Source organism: Ascaphus truei, chromosome 3 (genome assembly GCF_040206685.1).
Source record: "Ascaphus truei isolate aAscTru1 chromosome 3, aAscTru1.hap1, whole genome shotgun sequence".
Classification (NCBI taxonomy): domain Eukaryota; kingdom Metazoa; phylum Chordata; class Amphibia; order Anura; family Ascaphidae; genus Ascaphus; species Ascaphus truei.
Window position 1 is genome coordinate 338351350 of NC_134485.1, and position 22465 is coordinate 338373814.

The 22465-nt window shown below is 44.1% G+C and overlaps 1 protein-coding gene across 3 annotated transcripts in view; it reads left to right on the forward strand.

Annotated features, from left to right (window-relative positions):
* The window catches only part of SLC4A8 (solute carrier family 4 member 8), a 423930-nt gene that overhangs the window by 263162 nt on the left and 138303 nt on the right, over positions 1–22465 (forward strand). For all 3 annotated transcript variants that reach the window (XM_075591636.1, XM_075591637.1, XM_075591639.1), the window contains 2 exons: positions 19838–19984; positions 22257–22392. In XM_075591636.1, coding sequence (XP_075447751.1) covers positions 19838–19984; positions 22257–22392 — 283 coding nt within the window. The remainder of the gene's footprint in view (positions 1–19837; positions 19985–22256; positions 22393–22465) is intronic.

Genomic DNA, 22465 nt, shown 5'->3' on the forward strand with positions numbered 1-22465 from the left:
TAGTTTGAGTTAAGAAAGTATTAATCCTAAAGTGGGTGAAAGCTTTCTATTTCTACACTACGAAAAACCTGTGTCATTTAATAACAGAAGAAAAATAATCTGGAACAATGCAGGTAACACTGGAGTAAAATACAACAAACGAGTATGGCCAGCACTCATATATAGTCATAAAAATGTAAAAATAGTTAATCCTCTTAATGTGGTATAAAAAATCCTTAGTAGAGCTTTACTTGCATATCTTTCAGCATGCAACTTTTATTGAAACATCTGAGAGTATGTTTCATTATAGGTTGCAAGCTGAAATATTTGTGATTAGAGCTCTACTATGGGTTTCCCTACCACGTTAAAGGGGGCGGGGGGGGGGGGGGGGGGGTTTAAAAATGTTTACATTGTTATATCTTTGTCATTTAACCCGATACAAGGGTGAAAATAAATTCTTAATGTTTCTTCTAGTCAGATTTTCTTAATAGCTACTTGATTGTAAAATTAAATAAACCAACTTCCATCAATTTCGTTATTTGTGTTAAAGATATCTAGTGATTCCACCAGTAATATTAAGCAAGGTGAAGATAAATGCAGCACCGCCTCTAAACCAGTGCTTCTTATATCTTGTCCCGGGATACCTCAGCTAAGCCATTTCTTGGTGATAACAAACCAATCACAAATTCACATGCGAGATAAATGCTTATATCTTAAACGTTCTTTGTCTATCCATGTAATCTGACCTGGCTAAAGTTCCCTTATGGGAGAGCTAGGCCCGTAATGTAGTGGACGCGCTTGCTGTGCCGTGCGCGTGTGCGGCACTTATAATTGGCTGTGGTTAGCCAGCGTCCTATGCTAGGGGCGCACACGGCAGTGAGCGTGGAACCGGCCGATCGGGGGGAAGACTCTGAAAACTATGTTTTCGTGCTGCTACCGATCTCTCTGCAATGTATGTGTGTATGTGTGTGTGCGTATATATATTTATCAAAGTTGCACAATGCTAATAAATAATTTATTCTCACATGTCTTTTTATTTTTTTTTTTAAATATTATATGATACACAAACACACAGACCACTTCAAAGTGACTGTCATGGAACAAGATTTCATATATCTCTGTCTCCCTTTGCAGCTTATGGGATTCATATCTCCCTAGTTTAGCTGCCTGTTATTTACCCTGTCCCAGCAGCTTGCTGCATGTGAAAAGGCAACATTTTTGTTACACATGTTGTTTACACAGTCATAGTCAGTGAGTTGCTATAGCAACCTCAGCCTTTCTCTCAGAATGGGCTAGTCTGCCCTCCCGCTGCCTTGCTGACAGATAGTCTGTCCCCAGACTATTCCTGCTACCCAGATTCCCTCACACTTCCTTTTACTTCCTACATTGGCTGAGTGAGTACGTCTTCTGTTACCCCTCTACTGGCAAGGCCTCATCCTTTTCACCTTTCCCTACTATCAAGTACATTCTCTATAGAGACATTCTCTCACAACACCATCTTCCACAAGTGCCTTTGTGTATCTACTGTTGTGGCCGCCTTTATTCTCCTACTTACCCGGATAAATGCGGGGTTTTTCTCCGTTTTTTTCTGAGTTTCCCGCACGGCGGCCGCATAATCAGATAAGCGCTAATGGCGCTTATCATTGAAAGCGCCCGCGGCGTGGGAAACCCGACGAAAAAAAGCAGCGCGCCGCCGCGTTTTTAAAAATCCTGCGGTGGCGGCCGCAGGAGGATAAAGGCGGCCGCCACTGTATGCTTTCCCCAATAAAGTGAAGAAAAGACAAATAACTTGTTGTGCTTGTAACAGGAATGAGTTGAAGCTATCTGGCCATTCATACCCTAGACATGACCCTGGATCCAGAATAGTGACACACACAGTTACCCAGTGACACACACACACACTGACAGCTTCCAAGGGACACACACACACACACACAGTGACTGCTTCCCAGTGACAAACACACACACACAGAGACAGCTACCCAACGACACACACACAGCACCTTCCAAGCTTGTCGCTAACAGCAGCACGGACCGTACACACAAAAAGTGTCACTCTCTCATTTTTAAGCATTCGGGATTTTAAGGGACGTCCAGGCAATTAAGATGGGAACAAGGCAAAATGAATCAATGTCTTGAACTATGATAAGTGCTGCACTGCACAGTGTGGTGCAGACTCCAATGGAAGCTTGATTACGAGCAGGAAGCAACTAGCCATTCCCAGATAGAGGCACCAACTTAGCGTTATAAGCCTACCCAAACCCCTATCCTATAGGGTTATTGTCAGGAATGCTAAACTCAGGCAGGGCTCAGTATACTGTATGTATGGGGCTATGGACAGTATTGAGCCTTTGATGTCATCATGTATTTATATATTCGATATATGACCTGACCTCCCATTTATCTTTATTTAATTACTATGGGGAAGAGCCTTCAAAAAAATGTATGTCTTTGCCAAACATAAAATATATATATATATATATATATATATTTTTTTTTATATATAATCAAAAACGAATAGATGATACCGTTCTGTGGCTAACGAAATGCTTTTATTTGTGTGAGCTTTCGAGATACACTGATCTCTTTTTCCGGCGATGGTACAATGAATAAAGCAAGCAAGGTTTAAATTAAAAACAGAGCATCCTGTAATGTTATCTGTGACTGAAACCTATCCCTCCCCCCTGTGCAGTATGCGATTTATGACTTGAGGTGTTAAATAGTCCCTGAATGTTAGTGATGTAAGAGTGTGTGTGTGTGTATATGTGTATGTATGTAAATGTAAATTTATAGAGCGCCCACAGTGTATACAGCGCTTCACGAAATGTGTGTGTGGAGTGGGAGTGTATACCAATGGTGTGGGTAGGTGTGGAAATGTAAGAGGGTGTTGGATTACTTAAAATCTGTGTAGATACTACAGTACAGTATGTGGTCCCTCTTGGTATATAGGGATGGAATTACATGACGTATTTGTATGTGTAAGAGGCAGCTGTGTGTGCAATCATATAGTGCATTACTGTCACGGCCCCTTTTATTCTCCAACATCTCCGATTTTGTTTGGGTATTTTTTTCAAATGCCACGCACTTCACCGCGTTCATGCCGCATTCATGCCGAGCCAGCGCTAATACAATGCACGCGGCCGCGGCTTTAAATACCGGAACATGCCACATGAAACACTGCATCTGCCCGCGGTTTTAAAAGTTGCGCTGAAACGGCCGCAGGAGGCTAAAGGCGGCCACCACTGTATGTATAGACATGGCACAGAGAGAGAGAGAGATTTTTTTTAACTGTCTCAGTGTATTAGGTCCAATAGTAAGCTCCTTGGTGTGGGGACTTCCTTTTCTTAAAATGTACGTACATGTTTAATGCTTTTATCCTTGTGTGCGTAGTTTCCTTGTTTTAATGGTCTGTTATTTCCTACTGTAAAGCTGTGTGTACATGTGTAGCTCTATTTTGAATATAAAGAATGATAAGAAATACAAGTATCTATAGTCACTAAACTCATCATATTTGCAGTTTTTAAAATTATTGGGAGATGATGTAGGAGGCGAAGAGCGAGATTGGCAATTGTGGCATTTGTGGTCAATGGGAGTTTCCGTGCGATAGTGTGCTGATGGGCACTATTGCAGTTTAATGAATAACTTCCAGTCTATTTGGCTGCACTTATCAAAGTCTCCTGGCTGCAAAACTAGGGAAACACAATGCACCACATTTATCAAACATGGAAATCCCATTGGTTTCAATAGGAATTGGTTTTCTTGACCCCATTATACGCTCTTTCATTTCACATTAGAAGAGATAGGAAAAGGCACCATACAATTTATCAGTGTTCTGTACAAGGTAAAAATGCAACAAAAGGGTGGAAAATATCCAATCCATTTAGATTCTTTTTCTTGTACACAGCTGTGAAAAAAAGGATTTCCCTTTCAGTTGGGATTTATCAACGCGTCAGAGGTAGCAAACCTCAGATTTTGTATTTATTTTCCAAGTCAGAGTTGATTAAAGACAGTAGCGCTATCAAAAATGAGGTTTCTGACTCGTTAAAAAAAAAAAAAAAAGAACTCAATTTAAAGCGGACAGACATTTGCCTGGATGTCAGTAAAATGACAATTTATGTAAATAGGTTCTATATGGACATTAAATAGCACCTGTCTAGCATTTGCATCCAATTTAGAGTCATTTTAATGGCTGTTCTTAATTTAAGACTTCTCAATAGTGCGGTGATGTGGACCAGGTGCAAATCGGACTACAATATAAAAACATTATAATTTCACTATGCATTTTTATGAACCATGGAACCATGGCTGCTTTTGCTGCTCTGCTGATGCTCTGGTCGGATGCTACCTGGCACAGAGCGCTTTACAGGATAATTGACCAAAAGACAGGTGAAGAGGAGAAATAATTTATAGGGTTATTACAGTTGCAGGCAAAGGTTGCACGTAAAAGGGTCTCTTTTTTTTTTAAAGACATCTGATGATGCAAATATCTGCGCTAACATTACACCCAGGGCCGCCAACAGAAATCATGGGGCCCGGGACAAATGAAAGGAGCAGGCTCCCCCCCCCGAACCCATAGCGCACCGCCCCCGAACCCATAGCGCACCCCCCCGAACCCATAGCACACCCCCCCCCGAACCCTTAGCGCACCCCCCCCCCGAACCCATAGCGCACCTACCAAGAAAAAATATCTTTTAGCGCGCAACTTTTACTTAACTGTTTTCTTATTGTGATACAGAAAAAAACATTACAATGCAACCTGTTTATTTTTATATTTTCAACAAAAGACAGGTGGCTGCCTGCCTGGGTGGGTGAGTGGGTGAATGACAATGAATGGGTGGGTGAATGACAGTAGAATGACAGTTGGTGGGTGAATGACAGTGGGTGGGTGGGTGAATGACAGTAGAATGACAGTTGGTGGGTGAATGACAGTGGGTGGGTGGGTGAATGAATGACAATGGGTGGGTGGATGAATGACAGTGGGTGGGTGGGTGGATGAATGACAGTGGTTGGGTGGGTGGATGAATGACAGTGGGTGGGTGGGTGGATGAATGACAGTGGGTGGGTGAATGACAGTTGGTTGAATGTGGGTGGGTGGGTTGAATGTTAAATGTGGGTGGGTGGGTAAATATTGAATGTTTGGATGGGTGAATGTTGAATGTGGGTGGGTGGGTGGGTGAATGTTGAATGTGGGTGGGTGGGTGGGTGAATGTTGAATGTTGAATGTGGGTGGGTGAATGTTGAATGTTGAATGTGGGTGGGTGGGTGAATGTTGAATGTGGGTGGGTGGATGAATATTGAATGTTGAATGTGGGTGGGTGGGTGGGTGAATGTTGATTGTGGGTGGGTGAATGTTGAATGTGGGTGGGAGACAGTGACTGGGTGACAGTGACTGGGTGACAGTGACTGGGTGACAGGGAGACAGTGACTGGGTGACACGGAGACAGTGACTGGGTGACAGGGAGTCAGTGACTGGGTGGGAGACAATGACTGGGTGGGAGAGAGTGACTGGGTGGGAGAGAGTGACTGGGTGGGTGACAGTGACTGGGTGGGTGACAGTGACTGGGTGGGAGAGAGTGACTGGGTGGGTGACAGTGACTGGGTGGGAGACAGTGACTGGGTGGGAGACAGTGACTGGGTGGGAGACAGTGAATGGGTGGGAGACAGTGACTGACAGTGACTGGGTGGGAGACAGTGACTGGAGACTGGCTGGGTGACAGTGACTGGGTGACAGTGACTGGGTGACAGTGACTGGGTGGGAGACAGTGACTGGGAGACAGTGACTGGGAGACAGTGACTGGGTGGGAGAGAGTGACTGGGTGGGAGAGAGTGACTGGATGGGAGACAGTGACTGGGTGAGAGAGAGTGACTGGGTGGGAGAGAGTGACTGGGTGGGAGAGAATGACTGGGTGGGAGAGAGTGACTGGGTGGGAGGGAGTGACTGGGTGGGAGATAGTGTCTGGGTGGGAGACAGTGACTGGGTGGGAGAGAGTGACTGGGTGGGAGACAGTCACTGGGTGGGATAGAGTGACTGGGTGGGAGAGAGTGACTGGGTGGGAGAGAGTGACTGGGTGGGAGACAGTGACTGGGTGGGTGACAGTGACTGGGTGGGTGACAGTGACTGGGTGGGAGAGAGTGACTGGGTGGGTGACAGTCAGTGACTGGGTGGGTGACAGTGGGTGACAGTGACAGTGGGTGACAGTGACTGTGGGTGACAGTGACTAGGTGGGTGACAGTTACTGGGTGGGTGACAGTCAGTGACTGGGTGGGTGACAGTGGGTGACAGTGACAGTGGGTGACAGTGACGGTGACAGTGGGGGGACTTACATTGACCGGGTGGGTGCAGCTTGCCACCAGACGCTTCCCCCTCCTGCCCCCGATATCCCCGCGGCAGCTGCCCGGGATGGGAGGTGGGCTTGGGGAGGGGGCGCAGGAGGTGGGCTCGGGGGGGGGGCATGGGAGGTGGGCTCAGGGGGGGGGGCATGGGAGGTGGGCTTGGGGGGCGCGCGGGAAGCTGGCCACGGGGGGAAGCGGGCCGCAGGAGGAGCTACTACTTCCCCCTCCGTCCCAATGTGAGACCGGGCCGCAGAGGAGCTTGGACTTCCCCCTCCGTCCCACGTTGGGAGGGGGAGCAGGCCGCAGAGGAGCTTGGACTTCCCCCTCCGTCCCATGTTGGGAGGGGGAGCGGGCCGCAGAGGAGCTACTACTTCCCCCTCCGTCCCATGTTGGGAGGGGGAGTGGGCCGCAGAGGAGCTACTACTTCCCCCTCCGTCCCACGTTGGGAGGGGGAGCGGGCCGCAGAGGAGCTTGGACTTCCCCCTCCGTCCCATGTTGGGAGGGGGAGCGGGCCGCAGAGGAGCTACTACTTCCCCCTCCGTCCCATGTTGGGAGGGGGAGCGGGCCGCAGAGGAGCTACTACTTCCCCCTCCGTCCCACGTTGGGAGGGGGAGCGGGCCGCAGAGGAGCTACTACTTCCCCCTCCGTCCCACGTTGGGAGGGGGAGCGGGCCGCAGAGGAGCTACTACTTCCCCCTCCGTCCCAATGTGAGACCGGGCCGCAGAGGAGCTTGGACTTCCCCCTCCGTGCCACGTTGGGAGGGGGAGCAGGCCGCAGAGGAGCTACTACTTCCCCCTCCGTCCCACGTTGGGAGGGGGAGCGGGCCGCAGAGGAGCTTGGACTTCCCCCTCCGTCCCATGTTGGGAGGGGGAGCGGGCCGCAGAGGAGCTACTACTTCCCCCTCCGTCCCATGTTGGGAGGGGGAGCAGGCCGCAGAGGAGCTACTACTTCCCCCTCCGTCCCACGTTGGGAGGGGGAGCGGGCCGCAGAGGAGCTACTACTTCCCCCTCCGTCCCACGTTGGGAGGGGGAGCAGGCCGCAGAGGAGCTACTACTTCCCCCTCCGTCCCACGTTGGGAGGGGGAGCGGGCCGCAGAGGAGCTACTACTTCCCCCTCCGTCCCAATGTGAGACCGGGCCGCAGAGGAGCTTGGACTTCCCCCTCCGTCCCACGTTGGGAGGGGGAGCAGGCCGCAGAGGAGCTACTACTTCCCCCTCCGTCCCACGTTGGGAGGGGGAGCGGGCCGCAGTGGAGCTTGGACTTCCCCCTCCGTCCCATGTTGGGAGGGGGAGCGGGCCGCAGAGGAGCTACTACTTCCCCCTCCGTCCCACGTTGGGAGCGGGGGGGGGGGGGGTGAGCGGGCCGTCCTGACCCACGGGCCCGGGACGCCAGTGCCCTTTGTCCCCCGCTGTTGGCGGCCCTGATTACACCCATGTAATTGTTACATCCAGTCATGTACTTGTAACATACTGTGCATACAATTACGCTAAGCTAAGACCTCACTAGCCCATTTTTAGACCAGATGCTAATGACACTGTAGTGCCCAACTCTAAATCGCATCGTAAACACACTAATTCCATTGGGGCAACATTACTATTTCTACGCAAACTTTATTTTTGCATGTCCAATACAGTCCTAGTGGCTTAGTTCCTAGTCATATATATGCTCAAACTGCCGTTTGTTCGGTTTCAGATAAAATCACACAGAGACTTCAACAGGGATTTTGTCCAAAAGGCTGCTGCTCCATACATAGAATGACCCCCTAAATCAGGCCCTGAGCCTCAGTAGTAATGACTGAGCACAGAGAGAGTGGGAATACCATAGTGCTGCATAGTAAGAATTAATTACTCTCCTGATTAACACACATGATTGGGATTAATGCAAGACCCATAGAGAAATTTAGACCAAAAATACAAAAATCAGAAAACGTCAGATTTTGTAAAGAGAAACCTTCATTTAGGAAATCATAAAAATGGGACTGTTACAATTTAAGCTGCGCACCTGCATAAGAGGAAAAGTATTTTCTGGGAACATATACAGTATATTTTTATGCCAGTGGCATCTTTCATTCTTTCAAAATACAGTATCCACAGAATTAATAATAATAGAATTAATCAAGTTGGCCCTTCTTGAAGAGTGTATGTTATAGTGCACAGTACCAAAGATTACCAGCTTTAGTTACTGTATGATGGTAGATAAACAACCCGATTTTTCATCTATCTGATTGGCTCTGATATGTATAAACTTAGTGGCATTTAATTTGAGGTAATTTACATATTGTTTGGATGTTATAAAACTCATCTTGTTTGTGGACCCGGAGTCCTGGAGATGAGAGCAATACGTTCTTGCGCTATTTAAAAAAGAAATCAGGGACAATAAGTTTCTGTCCCCTTTCCAAAGACACCTGATTCCCTGTGTATAGACATGCTATAGACAGTGATTGCTTACTCCTGGAAACAATGAGCCGTTATAGAAATATATATTGTTTTACAATCTGGCAATAGGAAAGTAATTGCAAAATACAGGACTGATATATATTTTTATTCCACTGCTTCTGACAGGTCATTATTCACCAGCACTCTGTCTATTTAAAGCTCAGAGTACAAGTAGATGAACTACAGTGAGAAAATGAACGTTTAGTCATATCCTCTGCCACAATGCTTTCAAAAGCTTTTTTTTATTACTAATACACTGTTTTATAGAAGTTTATTTCTCGCTTTAGATCTTCTGCCTGGCAATTATATTCTCATATTGCATGTCATTCTATTATTTAAATTATGTATTTAAGCACTGTGAGAAACTGCTTCCTTAATTTGCTCTGCCGTCTGTCCGGGTTCTTTAGGACAGTCTTTTAGGCCAAACCAACAGAAACATGTAGCACAATATTGCATTATCCAGCCTTCTGTCTGCTTTATTTAGTTTGAGCAGGGGACTGCAACACTTAACTGACATTTCAAAATAAAACCCTGCTCACATGAGCACTGACTTAAACATAGAAATTACACTTCCTAGGGTTAGGCGGTTTATCCGCTTTCCAACTATACAAAACACAGACTTCCAAATACATTATTTACGATAGGTCTTCCCCCTGTCTGGCTGTTGGCAGAAGACCCAGCCTCATGGCTCTAGAAGAGAGGGAGAGGCAGTAGACTAACTGCTTTAAGTACAGTACCTGTTCCTCAATTAGGTGAGAGAAATTGGAACCATTGTGAACTCTGGTCTGAATTTCCCATCCCACAGCGTCAGCAACTGTGACGTTGTGTGATGGATAACATTTACACTCTGTCTGCACTTTCTGATCTAAATAGGACAGAAAGCTGTCATAATCCTGGGACTGCTGTATGTCACAGTACATATGAAACACTATTATTATATTTTTAGATTATATAGTTACATAGTAGATGCGGTTGAAAAAGACATACAGATGCAGTCTCCGGATCCGGCCCGCACTCCAGTGATGCTCTATGAGCTCTCCGCCAGCTGTCCACGGGTGATTTTGTGCTCCCCCACCTCCCCCACCCGCCATTCACCCACTAATGCTTGAAAAAATCTGGGTGAAGCACGCACGGAAGGTGCTCGGATTGTGGGGGTGGGGGGGGGAGGGGTTACCGCATGGAAGCTGCACGGAGGATTGGCCAGAACCGGAGATTTCATCTGTACTGTACGTCCATTGAGTTCAACCTATGCAAAATTTAGATGACAGATACTTATCCTATATTTCTATTTACAGTATTTTGATCCAGAGGAAGGCAAACAAAACCCCAGTGAAACATCATCCAATTATGTCTGATAAGGGGAAAAATAAATTCCTTCCAGACTGCAAATATTGGCATTCAGATTTCTCCCTGGATCAACATCCTTCCCATATTTACTTATTTCGTATATCCCTGTATACTTTTCCTTTCTAAAAAAGATATCCAACCTTTTTTTGAACATATCTATTGTATCTGCCATCACAGTCTCCATGGGTAATGAATTTCACCCTTTAACTGCCCTTACTGTAAAGAACCCTTTCCTTTGTTGCTGATGAAATCTCCTTTTCTCAACCTTAGGATTTGTTATTTCACCAAATAATACATCAATCGCCGTTATAAATTTGCTTATCATTCTCTAAAAACATGACAAGTTATTAGATAGTTCTAACAATTTCATGGAGGTGTTTTCTGGGGTTAAAACAGCATTGACTTTGCCCCAGTTGTGCAGACAGGAGACTTTGATAAACATACCCCATTTGACTCAACCTTTCTTTTAAAATAATACTTAGAATAAAGGCCCAGAGTCAGTAAGGGTGCTTAAGCATTAGCACACCTTTACTCCCATTCGTTTGAATGTTATTTAATGTGGACTAAAGCTTAGCACCGTTTAGTGATTTTTGGCCAAAGACTTTTACAACATTTTTAGGGACAGGTTAACTTTTCATTTTTATTTAGTGTTAGGCTTCTCCTAAATCAATATTGAAATGAGCACAGCTGTGCGCAGACACCTAGGTTTAAAAGAATCATTTCCAGGTCTGCAGGTGATCCCAGAGAATTTAGGTGAGGTGCAGGAAGCCACTTTCCCTGACTCTACAGATATTTTCTCTTGGCAGAAAACTAATTGGAATAATGTGACAGTCTCTGCTTTTAGAATAAGACTTCTTGAGACATGTTTCCTAGAAGTCATTTCATAAGCAATCTCTACAGCATTTCAGGGCATTGCAAATTACAGTATGACACTTAAAGAAACAATTTTATTTGCTTTTATCATCTGAGCATTTTCAGAATTGTGAAGTTCAAACCAATGAATTCCTGCTAAGCAGATGGTTATCGTTGAGCATCTGTTATTGCTTTGCTATCGCAGTGTCAAGGTTTTGGCCTTATCTGCCTCCAGCTTCCTACTGAGTGTGTGTGGCCTAAAACGCTCTCTCCTCGACGCCTCACCATCATTAGGCAGCTGTATACTCTTTTCAAAATGTTTAACATTTCCAATGTTATTCATAAAGAGGATGTATTACAAATACCCTGCAGTAATCAAAGGACACTCTTCAGAGTAATCATACCCTACAAGTGGCGGATTTCCCATTAGCCTGGATACGCCCAGACCTAGGGCGGCAACATTTCGGGGAGGCAAAATTTCCTCCCCATACTGTATACATAGAATGTTTGGTCATGGCCGAATACGGCGCTGGCTTTCCCCTCTGGGACACGTCTCCACAAGGCAACTCGCTGCTGGACAAGCCAAGTCTGCTGCGCTGGACTTCTCCGACACGCCAGGTCTAATAAGTGCATGTTTAAATGTCCCACGTGGGGCATTTAAAGATGGCACGTCGGAGTGGCAGGTATAGGCAGTGTAGAGGTTCTGCGCTGGACATTTTAACATGCATTTATAAGACATGGCTTGTGTGAGCGGTCGGGCGCGGGAGGCGGCCGTCGGGAGAGGTCGTGTGGCGTCCTAGACCATATATAGAGGCACCACACTCTTTCCCCAATGATTGCCGGGGGAGCGCATGGGGCCTCTGTAAAGTTCTTACCTCCCTCGTGCCGCCCTCCTCTTTCTTCAGTGTTGCGACGTCAAATAACGCTGCAACATCACATGGCGTCAACGTCACATACTTCTACAGAAATGATCTATTTGTGAAAATTCCAGGAGTGATATTCCAGATTGTTGGACCCGTGAAATGTTTGTAACAAAGAAACAAGAATATCCATGGATTATGGCAAAAAAAAAAAAAAAAAATTGGTGGCAGTATGTGTAGCAACGTCTCTCACTTGAAGGCCGAACAAACCCGTTGAATAGATCTATCTCAAGAATGGTGTGATTTTGAAATCCAAGCAAATGGTATTAAAATCAACCAATCGAAAGAATAAAAAAAACATTTTTTCAAACACAAAAATAGTCAAACTCACGTTGCATGTAAAAAAAAAACTAAATAAAGAAAATAAACAAATAATAGAACAAACAGTCTATAAATCATTGAAGATACATGAAGAAAAAACATTTTTAGAACCGTTTATAATATTGTTCACAAAAGTAAATCTTTCACAGATATGGAACATGACATTGAACTGGAAAAAATCAACGGAATTTATTTGGGTCTTGTTTTACATTCCTGAAAATCTTGTGCAGATATTGCAAACTGCATAGGACAGGAAATGTGTAAGGTAGCAGTTCAAAATATTCCGAACAAAAAATCTAAAACAATTTGCTATGGTCGGTGAATCAACTACAATCAATGCCAAAACCATTCTTGTAATTTGCTTAAGGACCGCTGTTGGGGAATCTGATCATACCGTTTCTTTTTAATTTGATTTGGCACATTTACAATGTGGTGTTAAATTAAAAAACATTAAAGATGCACTTTTTAGTCTGAAAAATGCAGGATTTTCGATGTAATTATCTGAAGGAAAATTTAATTTCTTTAGCATCTGATGGTGCATCAGTTATACTCGGACAAAATGCTGGAGTTGCAAAATTGGTCCTCGATAATTTCCCTAATGAAACTATTTGGCACATGGCTTATCACAGACATGAACTGAGCGTGAGTGATTCTGTGATGAAGTTGGAGGGTTGAATCATTTACAAGTTTTTTGTGACAAATGTACAGTATATTCACTATACAACAGATCTCCGAAAAATCAGGACAAAATGAAAGCCTGCGCGGAGTCTCTACAATGTCAGTTGGTGAAAATTGGTTGCGTGTTTAGTGTAAGATGGGTTGCTTCATCTTTTAGGACTGTCAAAGCTATTTGGCAATCGTATGATGCTCTATGAGAACATTTCAGAAAAGCAAGTTCTGATACCTCTAGAGTAAACATGGAAATAACCAAATATCAAGGTTTAAAGAAGATTGTAGAATTCTCTGCATTCATTGAAAATGTAGTTCTGCTGTACAATGTTTTATTGGCACTTTCTTTGTAATTACAAAGTTGAAAATATACTTTGCATAAGGCTCGCTCAGAAATAAATAGAACGTTAATTGATTTAGAATCTCAGACCGAAAAACCAGGAAAGTTCTACATCAAAGCAAAAAGAAGCAGCTGGAAAAATGAACTTTGGTAATGTTTTACTTCATGTTGGTAAAGTTCCCACCATCAACAAATTTTAAAAAGTTTGATCAACAATATGAAATCCAGGCTATTTACTCCAGCATCAGTGTGCAAAGAAAAGTGTGAAACACTAATCAGATAATCTCGATAGCTGTGCATTGAAGATTGGTCACATAATTTGAATTTTACAGACGGGGACAATAAAATGGAAGAATTGTCAGAGAATTTTGGATTGGATTGAAGACATACACTGTGAGAGTTCAGAGAATTTAAGGATAGTAAAGGAATTAAGATACACAAGGATCTTAAAAAAAGAATTGAAGCCGTTAATTCAATACCAGTTTCCACTGCAGAGTATGAGAGGAGTTTCAGTGGAATGAATTTGCCCCATGTCACCACAAATATGCAAGTCATAATGTTGAACACCTACGAAAGATACTTTTTATGACCTTGGTCGGGCGTCCTATTTGTCTCTTCAATGTAGAAGTTGTCTTGGCTTCTTCTGAGAAGGCGCCGTGCTGAAGAAACTACATGTCGTAAAAAAAGAAAAGGTGCGATATAATGATTCTGGATTTTAAAGTTTGTGGGACATTTTATAATGTATTTCAGTTTCACTAATATTACTTTTTAAACGTTCTATTGAAAAATGTTTATACCTCTTTGTAAACTTAATGCCGTTTGATATTGTGCTGGTAAGCATTAACAGATGATAATTTTTATTTATTATAATTGTTTTTTGTAAGATGGATTTATTTTGAATGTTTCATATTCAAAAATGTATGACAGGTGGAGATCAACCTATGAGATTTTTTGAGGGGGAAGGGTGGTTAATAATATCGATGGATTTTGCCATACCCCCAGTTCAAAAATCCCATTTCCAGCACTGGTCAGGGGTTCACACCCCGCAGCTCCCGGACCACGTGCGGCTTTCGGCAACTCCTGGCGGCTCAGTTCAGCCAGCCAGTGGGAGAGCACTTCTGGGTGCTCTCTGCTATCTTTTCCTCAACCTCCTCCTCCTGCTTGTCTACGTCGCCACCCGACCTTACGCATCACTTGATCACTGCCGGGACTAGACGCAGGACCAGAGGCTGGCACACCACATCCCAAGATGAAGTGGAGAGAGAGAGAAATAATGAGGGTTGAGCGGTAATTGATTGTGAGGGGTGGGAGGGATTATATAGTGTGGACGGGGAATTATTAAGTGAGTGGGGCGGGGTCGTAATTGAGTGTGGGAGGTGGTGGGAGGGAGGATAATTGAGTGTGTGTATATGTAGGGGGAAGAAGTGTGTGGAGGGGGGAATTATTGAGTGTGTGTGTGTGGGAGGGAGGGTAGAGTTAAGTTTGTGAGAGGGGGAAGATTTGTACAGTATGTGTGTGTGTGTGTGTGTGTAGGGGGAAGTGTTTTGTGTGTGTGCAGCAATTTTGGCTACATTAAGATGGCTATGTTAACCTGTTCATAGGTAGCCATCTTGATGGGTAGGAGCAACCAGCTTGCTTAACCTTTCATATGCAATGCCAGGCTGCCCCTACCGTCACAGTACTCTAGGTATACACAATAGTCTTTCCATTTGGAATCTCTTTCGCTTGAGAAATTGGTTACATTTTTTACATTTAACACTGACCACACTGAACCATCTGTCTTCAGTACTGAAAATAAATGGCTAATGCAGCCTGAGTTCACTAGCTCTACTATCTTACCCTGTTCTAGAGTGAGAGAGGGCAGAGTCTAATCGATAGCTGCAATTCCTTGATGAAGAAACCCGAAGGAAATCTCCTGCGAGGAAGTTACAGTCCCCTACTCTCAGGAACCATTTGTCTGACATTACGTTTCCCATTGGGATAACTTCCCTCCCAGTGATCTGAAAATAGAACCTACCTGATTGAGAGGTTCTGAGGGATGCCACTCATCCAGGCCTCCTCCTCTTTGTTTGCCCCTGTTTGGGTATGTCTCAGATCAGCCTGTAGTGCTTGACAATCCGACCTGCCTTACGAAAGGGCCTTTTGGTAAATTCAGAGAGATTGATTTTCAATCCTTATGTCTTCAATAAACTTCTCCAGGAATTGGGGACCAAATAGATACGAGTTCTCAAAATGTGGGAACTCGTGCACCTTTAGTGCCAAGTCCGATAATCCTGCTCATTTAACCAGAAGGATCTAAGGGGCACTGGTGATATAATTACATGTTTACTCTATAATCACAATGCTCTAATGACTGTCTTTATGCCTTTAATGGGCCAATTTTGAGACTAACAGGACCTTTCTAGATAGCTGGCCTCCCTGAATACCTTCTCTTTCTGCTTTATCGAGGATAGACAGAAGAGGACCAGCAGCGTCAGCCATTTAAAATGGTATAGTTCTTAACAATTGGTCTGAACTATCAGTGGGGAAATAAACATTAACCGTAGCAACTAATGGCGGGTCTATTTCCGGGGCTATTATTGCTTGAATATCATCTTTCTTTATGCGAGACGACAGGAAAGCCAAGGCGATAAAATCATGGACTTCTGATTCTGAGTCAATGGCCCATCTGTTACTTTTTAAAAAAACAAAAGGGAACAAGCATCCAAGATCCAATCCAGTTTATTTTATATTCAAAATGCACAAAGGTTAAGTACTGCACTCACTGCTATGCGATAATTAACAGCATTGAAAATACTTTCAGTTCGGGGGTTATCGAAGCGTCTCAGGGTCTCTGCATGCATTACAGGCATACCCCGCATTAACGTACGCAATGGGACAGGAGCATGTATGTAAAGTGAAAATGTACTTAAAGTGAAGCACTACCTTTTCCCACTTATCGATGCATGTACTGTACTGCAATCGTCATATACGTGCATAACTGATGAAAATAACGCATGTGTAACAGGCTCTATAGTCTCCCTGCTTGCGCACAGCTTTGTTACAGGTAGGGAGCTGGTATTGCTGTTCAGGACGTGCTGACAGACGCATACGTGATCTGCCGTTTGCCTATTGAGCGAGATGTACTTACTCGCGAGTGTACTTAAAGTGAGTGTCCCTAAACCGGGGTATGTCTGTACTTCAACTTCTGCACGGTACTCACTCGCCATTGCTGCCCTGTCCTGTTTTCCCCTCGCACATATCTCCTGCAGGCCCCCAGAACACTCACATGCTGAGATCCATCCTGACTCTAAATGGACACTAAAGTTAATCCATATTTTGTTGTGCCAAATATTGGCAGTATGTGATTTGATCTGTGACAAACTCCCTACTTGGTTCATAAAAAATTATCACAGTCTGCAACAAATGTTGATGGCATAAAGTTCATAAGGCTCCAGGTCAGTTCTGTGCCACAGAAACCGTGGTGAAGGTTGGCAAAACAGATTGCAGAAGAAAAGACGATGTACTGTATCTCTCATGAGATCCGTGAATGCTTCTTTTAGTATCTGAAACCTTGACTCATGCTCTGAATTTTAGAGGTAGAAGACGTAAGGGCTCATACCGTACATTTCAAGATTTCTTGTGACAGGAGTTTCCAGGCAACCAACGTGGTACTGACAGGTTTCATAATCTGACGGTAATTAGTGTCACTAAATGTAGAAAGCTTCCAGAAGAAATTATTTGCACTTCGTGCCTGTTATCAAAATGGTGATAGATATCTAGAGACAGATCATCCATGTGAAACCAGTTGATTTGGCAACATTATAGATTAAATGGCAAGGACAACCTATAAAATAGCACCCCGTGTTTTCTTTGAGAACTCTTGTTACGGTGGAATTCTGTATGCCTAAATTAACACGTGTGCTATCAACACCAAAAACAACACATTTAGCCCAAGAGATGTCATTTTTCAGAAAGACATTAGAAATAATTGTAAAAATGATGTCTGCTGTCGCTGTTGAGGTGCCTGATGTAAAACTGCAAGTCTAGGAAGTGACTCAACACTCTTTTTTTTAAAATCAAAGCTTCATATTGTGAGTGGGTTCATATTTTCCAAACCTGCGTAATTTAAAACCATCTACTATTAACTAAATTCCATCTCTTGACGACTCCTTTGCAACACCAGTGTTTACTATTTACACACCAGGGCAGTGTTTTTGAACCTTTTTTGGTTAGGGAACTCCAGAATTCGATTGTGAAATTCTGGGGAACCCCAACCCTTGTCCCCGTCTCTCGCCCCCCCCCCATCATCTCTCGCCCCCCCCCCCCCCCCATCTCTCGCCCCTCCTCGTCTCTATCGCCCCCCCCCTCGTCTCTATCGCCCCCCCCCTCGTCTCTCGCCCTCCCTCCTCGTCTTTCGCCCTCCCCCCCTTGTCTCTCGCCCTCACACTCTCCCCCTTATGCTCCCTCCCCCACACTTTCTCCCTTACACTCACTCTCCCCCTCTCTTCTATACACACTCCCCTTCTCAATTACACACACTCTCACGCACTCCCATCCACACACACACACACACACACACACACACACATGCACACCCCCTCACACACAATCTCACAATCTCACAGTCCCCCTCTCACACAATCCTCTCACTTACACCACACACTCCTCTCATTTACACACACACCCTCTCACTCCCACACTCACACACACACACACACACACACACACACTCTCTCTCCTCCCTCTCAAACGCTCCCTCCCCCCTCTCACTCTCTCCCTCCCTCCTCACTCTCCCTCTCCCTCAGACAGATACTCTCTCCCCCTTCCCCATGCAGACATACACTCTCTCCCCCTCCCCCATACACACACACACACTCTCTCTCTCTCCCCCTCAACCCACACAGACACTCTCTCTCCCCCTCCCAGACACAAACACTCTCTCTACCCCTCACACAGAGAGACACAGACAGAGACACACACACACACTCTCCCTCCCCACACAGACACACACTCTCCCTCTCCCCCCCCCACACACACAGACACACACACACTCTCTCTCTCAACACACACACTCTCCCCACACAGACAGACTCTCTCTCCCCCACACAGACACACACACACACACACACACACATTCTCTCTCTCCCCCACACAGACATACACACACTCTCTCCCCCACAAAGACACACACAGAGGGAGACACACAAAGAGAGACACACACACACACAGACACACACACACACTCTCTCCCCCAAACAGACATACACTGTGTCTTTAAGGGAGCCGTGCTGAGAGCTTGCCTAATGTTGCCTCTCCCTCCTGTCAGCTGGAAGTTGATGGCAGAAGCAAGGAGAGAGAAGAGCAGTGATCGGCCGCCTGCTGCTGTGGCTGCTGATATCGGGTCACTCCTGCATGGGGGTGCTGCGGGGCCTGTCCCAGCTCTCCCCCCTGGCGGCTGGGGAACCCCTGAGGGGTGCCACCCCAGTTGAAAATCACTGCCCTAGTGTGCTGTGACTTTTGAATGCAAAAATGATTCCACATGAGATAAGACAATTTTATTGTCCTTGGAACGTATACTGTTAGCCTTAATGTGATGTTAAGTTAGGTTACTGCCACGCAGGTTAAATGACAATGACTTTATGGATCTGGGCCTTAGAGTCAATGTATCTACATATTTTGCCCTAGTCAGCTTGTGACAGAGAAATCACATATTATTGATCTGCAATTATTGTTTTATTTCCCTCCTGTGTACAGGGTTGCCACCTTCCACTGAAGGCCAACCCGGAGGGGAAAAAAAATCCCGTACCTGGTGCGGTGTGGTGGCGCCTCCCGGCATTCTGCTGCAACGCCCCCTCCAACTGCAGTGAACATGGCTGCGCGGCGTGACGCGGCATAACTTGACGCCACACAGCCATGTTCACTGCAGTTGGAGGAGGAGTTGCAGCAGGATGCCGGAGACCCTTCCGCAGCACGCCGCACCCCACACCCCGCCGCCACTCGGACATTGACAGGCTAAACCCGTAGCCCGGAGGTAAGTGTCCGAAACCCGGAGTCTTCGGGTCAATCCCGGAGAGGTGGCAACCCTGCCTGTGTATAGTAAAGCACCAAAAACATGCAAACAGAGGTGACTGTGTTTTAGATGCAAAGGATAATTTAATATATCGTTTTCAGTGAGGAATAAATAGCCTTCATTAATTTATATACAGTAACAATATTTCCATTGTTAATTTCCCTGCTTATTCTGTGTGTCTCACATAAGGAACTCAGAACTGGGTAACTCTTCATTGTCACCGCATACTTACAGTGATCATTCAAACCATGTGGTCAACTTGAGTACCATTTATATGCAGAACATTTATATACAAATACAGAGAAATATTATACCAATGCACTTTACTTTATATTTCATATTCAGGCTTGTCTGGGATGGAAACCCAGGTACTGTAGTACTGTATCATGGACCATATTGCATCATCTTCATTCATACCCGCCTGCATTCAATGCAAGATAAATCATTTTGATCTATGATTTGGAGATTTGTAACTCTACAATTAAGTTGGCAAACCTTTAAATACATTTTCATTCTTTATTTTGAGACCTGAAATATATGCATTCAAAGTGCAATCCTTTTTACTGTAAATACATTAATTTCCATTAAAGGGCACAGGACACTGTATGTGGGAGTTCGGATGCCATTGGAACGGCAAAGCCATAGACATCACCGGACTCATGGACAGAAGCACAGAAAACGAGACAGGATGAAGGGAGTGATACAAGAAGAAGGCCATGATGAGTCATTAGCTCATGGTATGTATCCTCCTGAGCTGACTTAGTAGCATGAACTCATTGTTTTAAAATGAATGTATGAAATTTGTTCATAGAGTGGGTAGCAAAATCTTTTAATAAACTTTTAGGACATCTGTGTTCCAGGCAACATTAGGAAAATTAAACCTTTTGAGTGTAGTTGTAGCAATCAAATGGCAGAACTGTCAATAAAAGATGTAGTTCTGTGACTGCTGACAAGACATATGCAATTACCGTACACTGCAAGTAATGTCTATTTTTCGCTCTAAAACAGAGGAGACTCAATTTCCCCAGTGGGAAGGAAAGAGTGGAAGTGTTCCAGGAAGCCTCTGGTTCAGACAATGCATAAATAAACAAATAAATAAATAAAATATAACAAATAAAAGGTAATGTTTTCTTGCATAAATGCATAGATAAAATACACACAATTTAGTCTAAAGTAGTCTAATATTCACAGGCATACATTTGGGAATTAGAAAATAGAAGAGCACACCAGAAAAACCTTCATAAGGCAGTATCTGTAATAAACTAATTAGAAAAGTGACAAAAACACATTTACAAGATTTCCAAAAATCAAAGGCACGAATAACTCCAGTTATTCTCCTGTGACAGTCGCCAATTCCCTTCGGTTGCGACGGCATCTGCTGGTTTTCATGCACTTTCCTGAGTGCTCCGGTAGCAGCAGCCACGCGGTAGGACAATCCAGAGGGTGACGTCAAATGAGGAAAGACAGAACTGAGCCTCCTGCAGTACAGCTGCACCCTATGCGTTTCGCCAGTCCTAGCTCGCAGCCCTCGAAATCTTGTAAGTGTGTATTTTTCACTTTTCCAATTAATTTATTGAAGGTACTGTACTGCACTATGAAGGTTTTTCTGGTGTGCTCTTCAGTGTTGTAGGTTTTTTTTTCTACTGTTACAAGCTTCTTGGGAAAGCCACTTGAGGAGCAAGCACCCAGTTTAACCCCTACCGACATCCTAAGGACCACTTAAAAACCCGTTGTCAATGGTTTGTACTAACATCAAGGAATACTAAAAGCCTGTTACTGGATGGTATTGTACCAACAATTACAACTTTGATCATGAATTCATTATTGAACTGCATCCTACTGTGAGCGTAAAGGGACTTTATTTATATAAATTTGGGAATATTTATATGAATTCTTTTTCAAGCTTCAACTAGGGAAAAAACTTAAATTAGTTTTATAACTAAACAGTTTTTCTTTTGTTTGGATATTCACTTTTTTTCCTACTGGACATTTCTCTCTTAAATCTATTAAATGTGTACCTGTATATAGATTATCTATCATTAAATATACATTGTGCAGACTTTTGCATTGGTGCCCAACATGTAACTCCTTCACTGAGAGCATATTTTAAGAGAGTCATGTATTTTTTAAGATAGCACAGTACTTTCTAGAAATTGTGGCACAAAATCTCCATGCTGTTAGTGTCCCTTAACAGTAAAACATTTTTATAGTCATTTGTGAAACAAACTATTTTAGGATTATATCTATAGTCTGGACTGTTTAAAAAAAACAACTGGATGGATGCTGACTATTACAAACTGCATTTCAGGGGTTTAGATAAGCTGAGACCCTGCACTGTACATACAGTAGGTCATTTAATTAAAAATAGCTTCTCAGTTTATCTGCCAGTGAGCTTTTAAACCACATTTAGAAGCCTTTGTGCAAAAGTACAGAGGTACTTTAATTAAACCTCTGTGTTTACTGGACGAAAGACCTTAAGCGCATTACTGTGATTCACACTCAAAAGCTTATTTTATATCAGCTAAAGCGACTACTACTATAGTAGTTTATAATTTCCCTTAGCCTCTTTGCACACATGTCAAATCACATTGATCTTCTGTAGGCCTCGCTGATTTTTAGCGGTCTCACAGATTTTAATGGAGCCGCAATGGTAGAAGGCAGTATTTTTATATTAAAAAGCTATTTTTTGACGAACACATCATTCATTTCTAGAAAAATTCCACCAAGAATCCCAGCGTCCTGATATTTCTGCAATGTATCTCAAAGAAAACGTGTAAATGATTCCATAATGCAGGAGTCCTAAACTTTAGATTCATCCTCACATGCTCACTGACGGGAGCTTGGAGGTTCATATCTCTGCTGCTGTGCATAGCAGTCTCTTAGTTAAATCTATTTTACCACTGGCAGTGAAGGAACTAAAGCTGTATAACAAGATGGATTTGTCATCGCCAAAATGGCTTCAGATTTCCCAGTCTCTGCCTCACTATTTCCACTCCTCTGGCCATTCAGATACACCTTCCCAGCGAGTACAATTTATCCTTGGGACAGAGGATGATGAGGAACACGTGCCCCATGAATTATTCACAGAGCTGGATGAGATCTGCGTTAAGGAGGGTGAGGCCGCAGAGTGGAAGGAGACAGCAAGGTAAAAAAAAAACCTGTCCTCTTTCACAGAGGAATACATTACAAATGCTCCTTGCTATAAGTTTCAGAAAGAT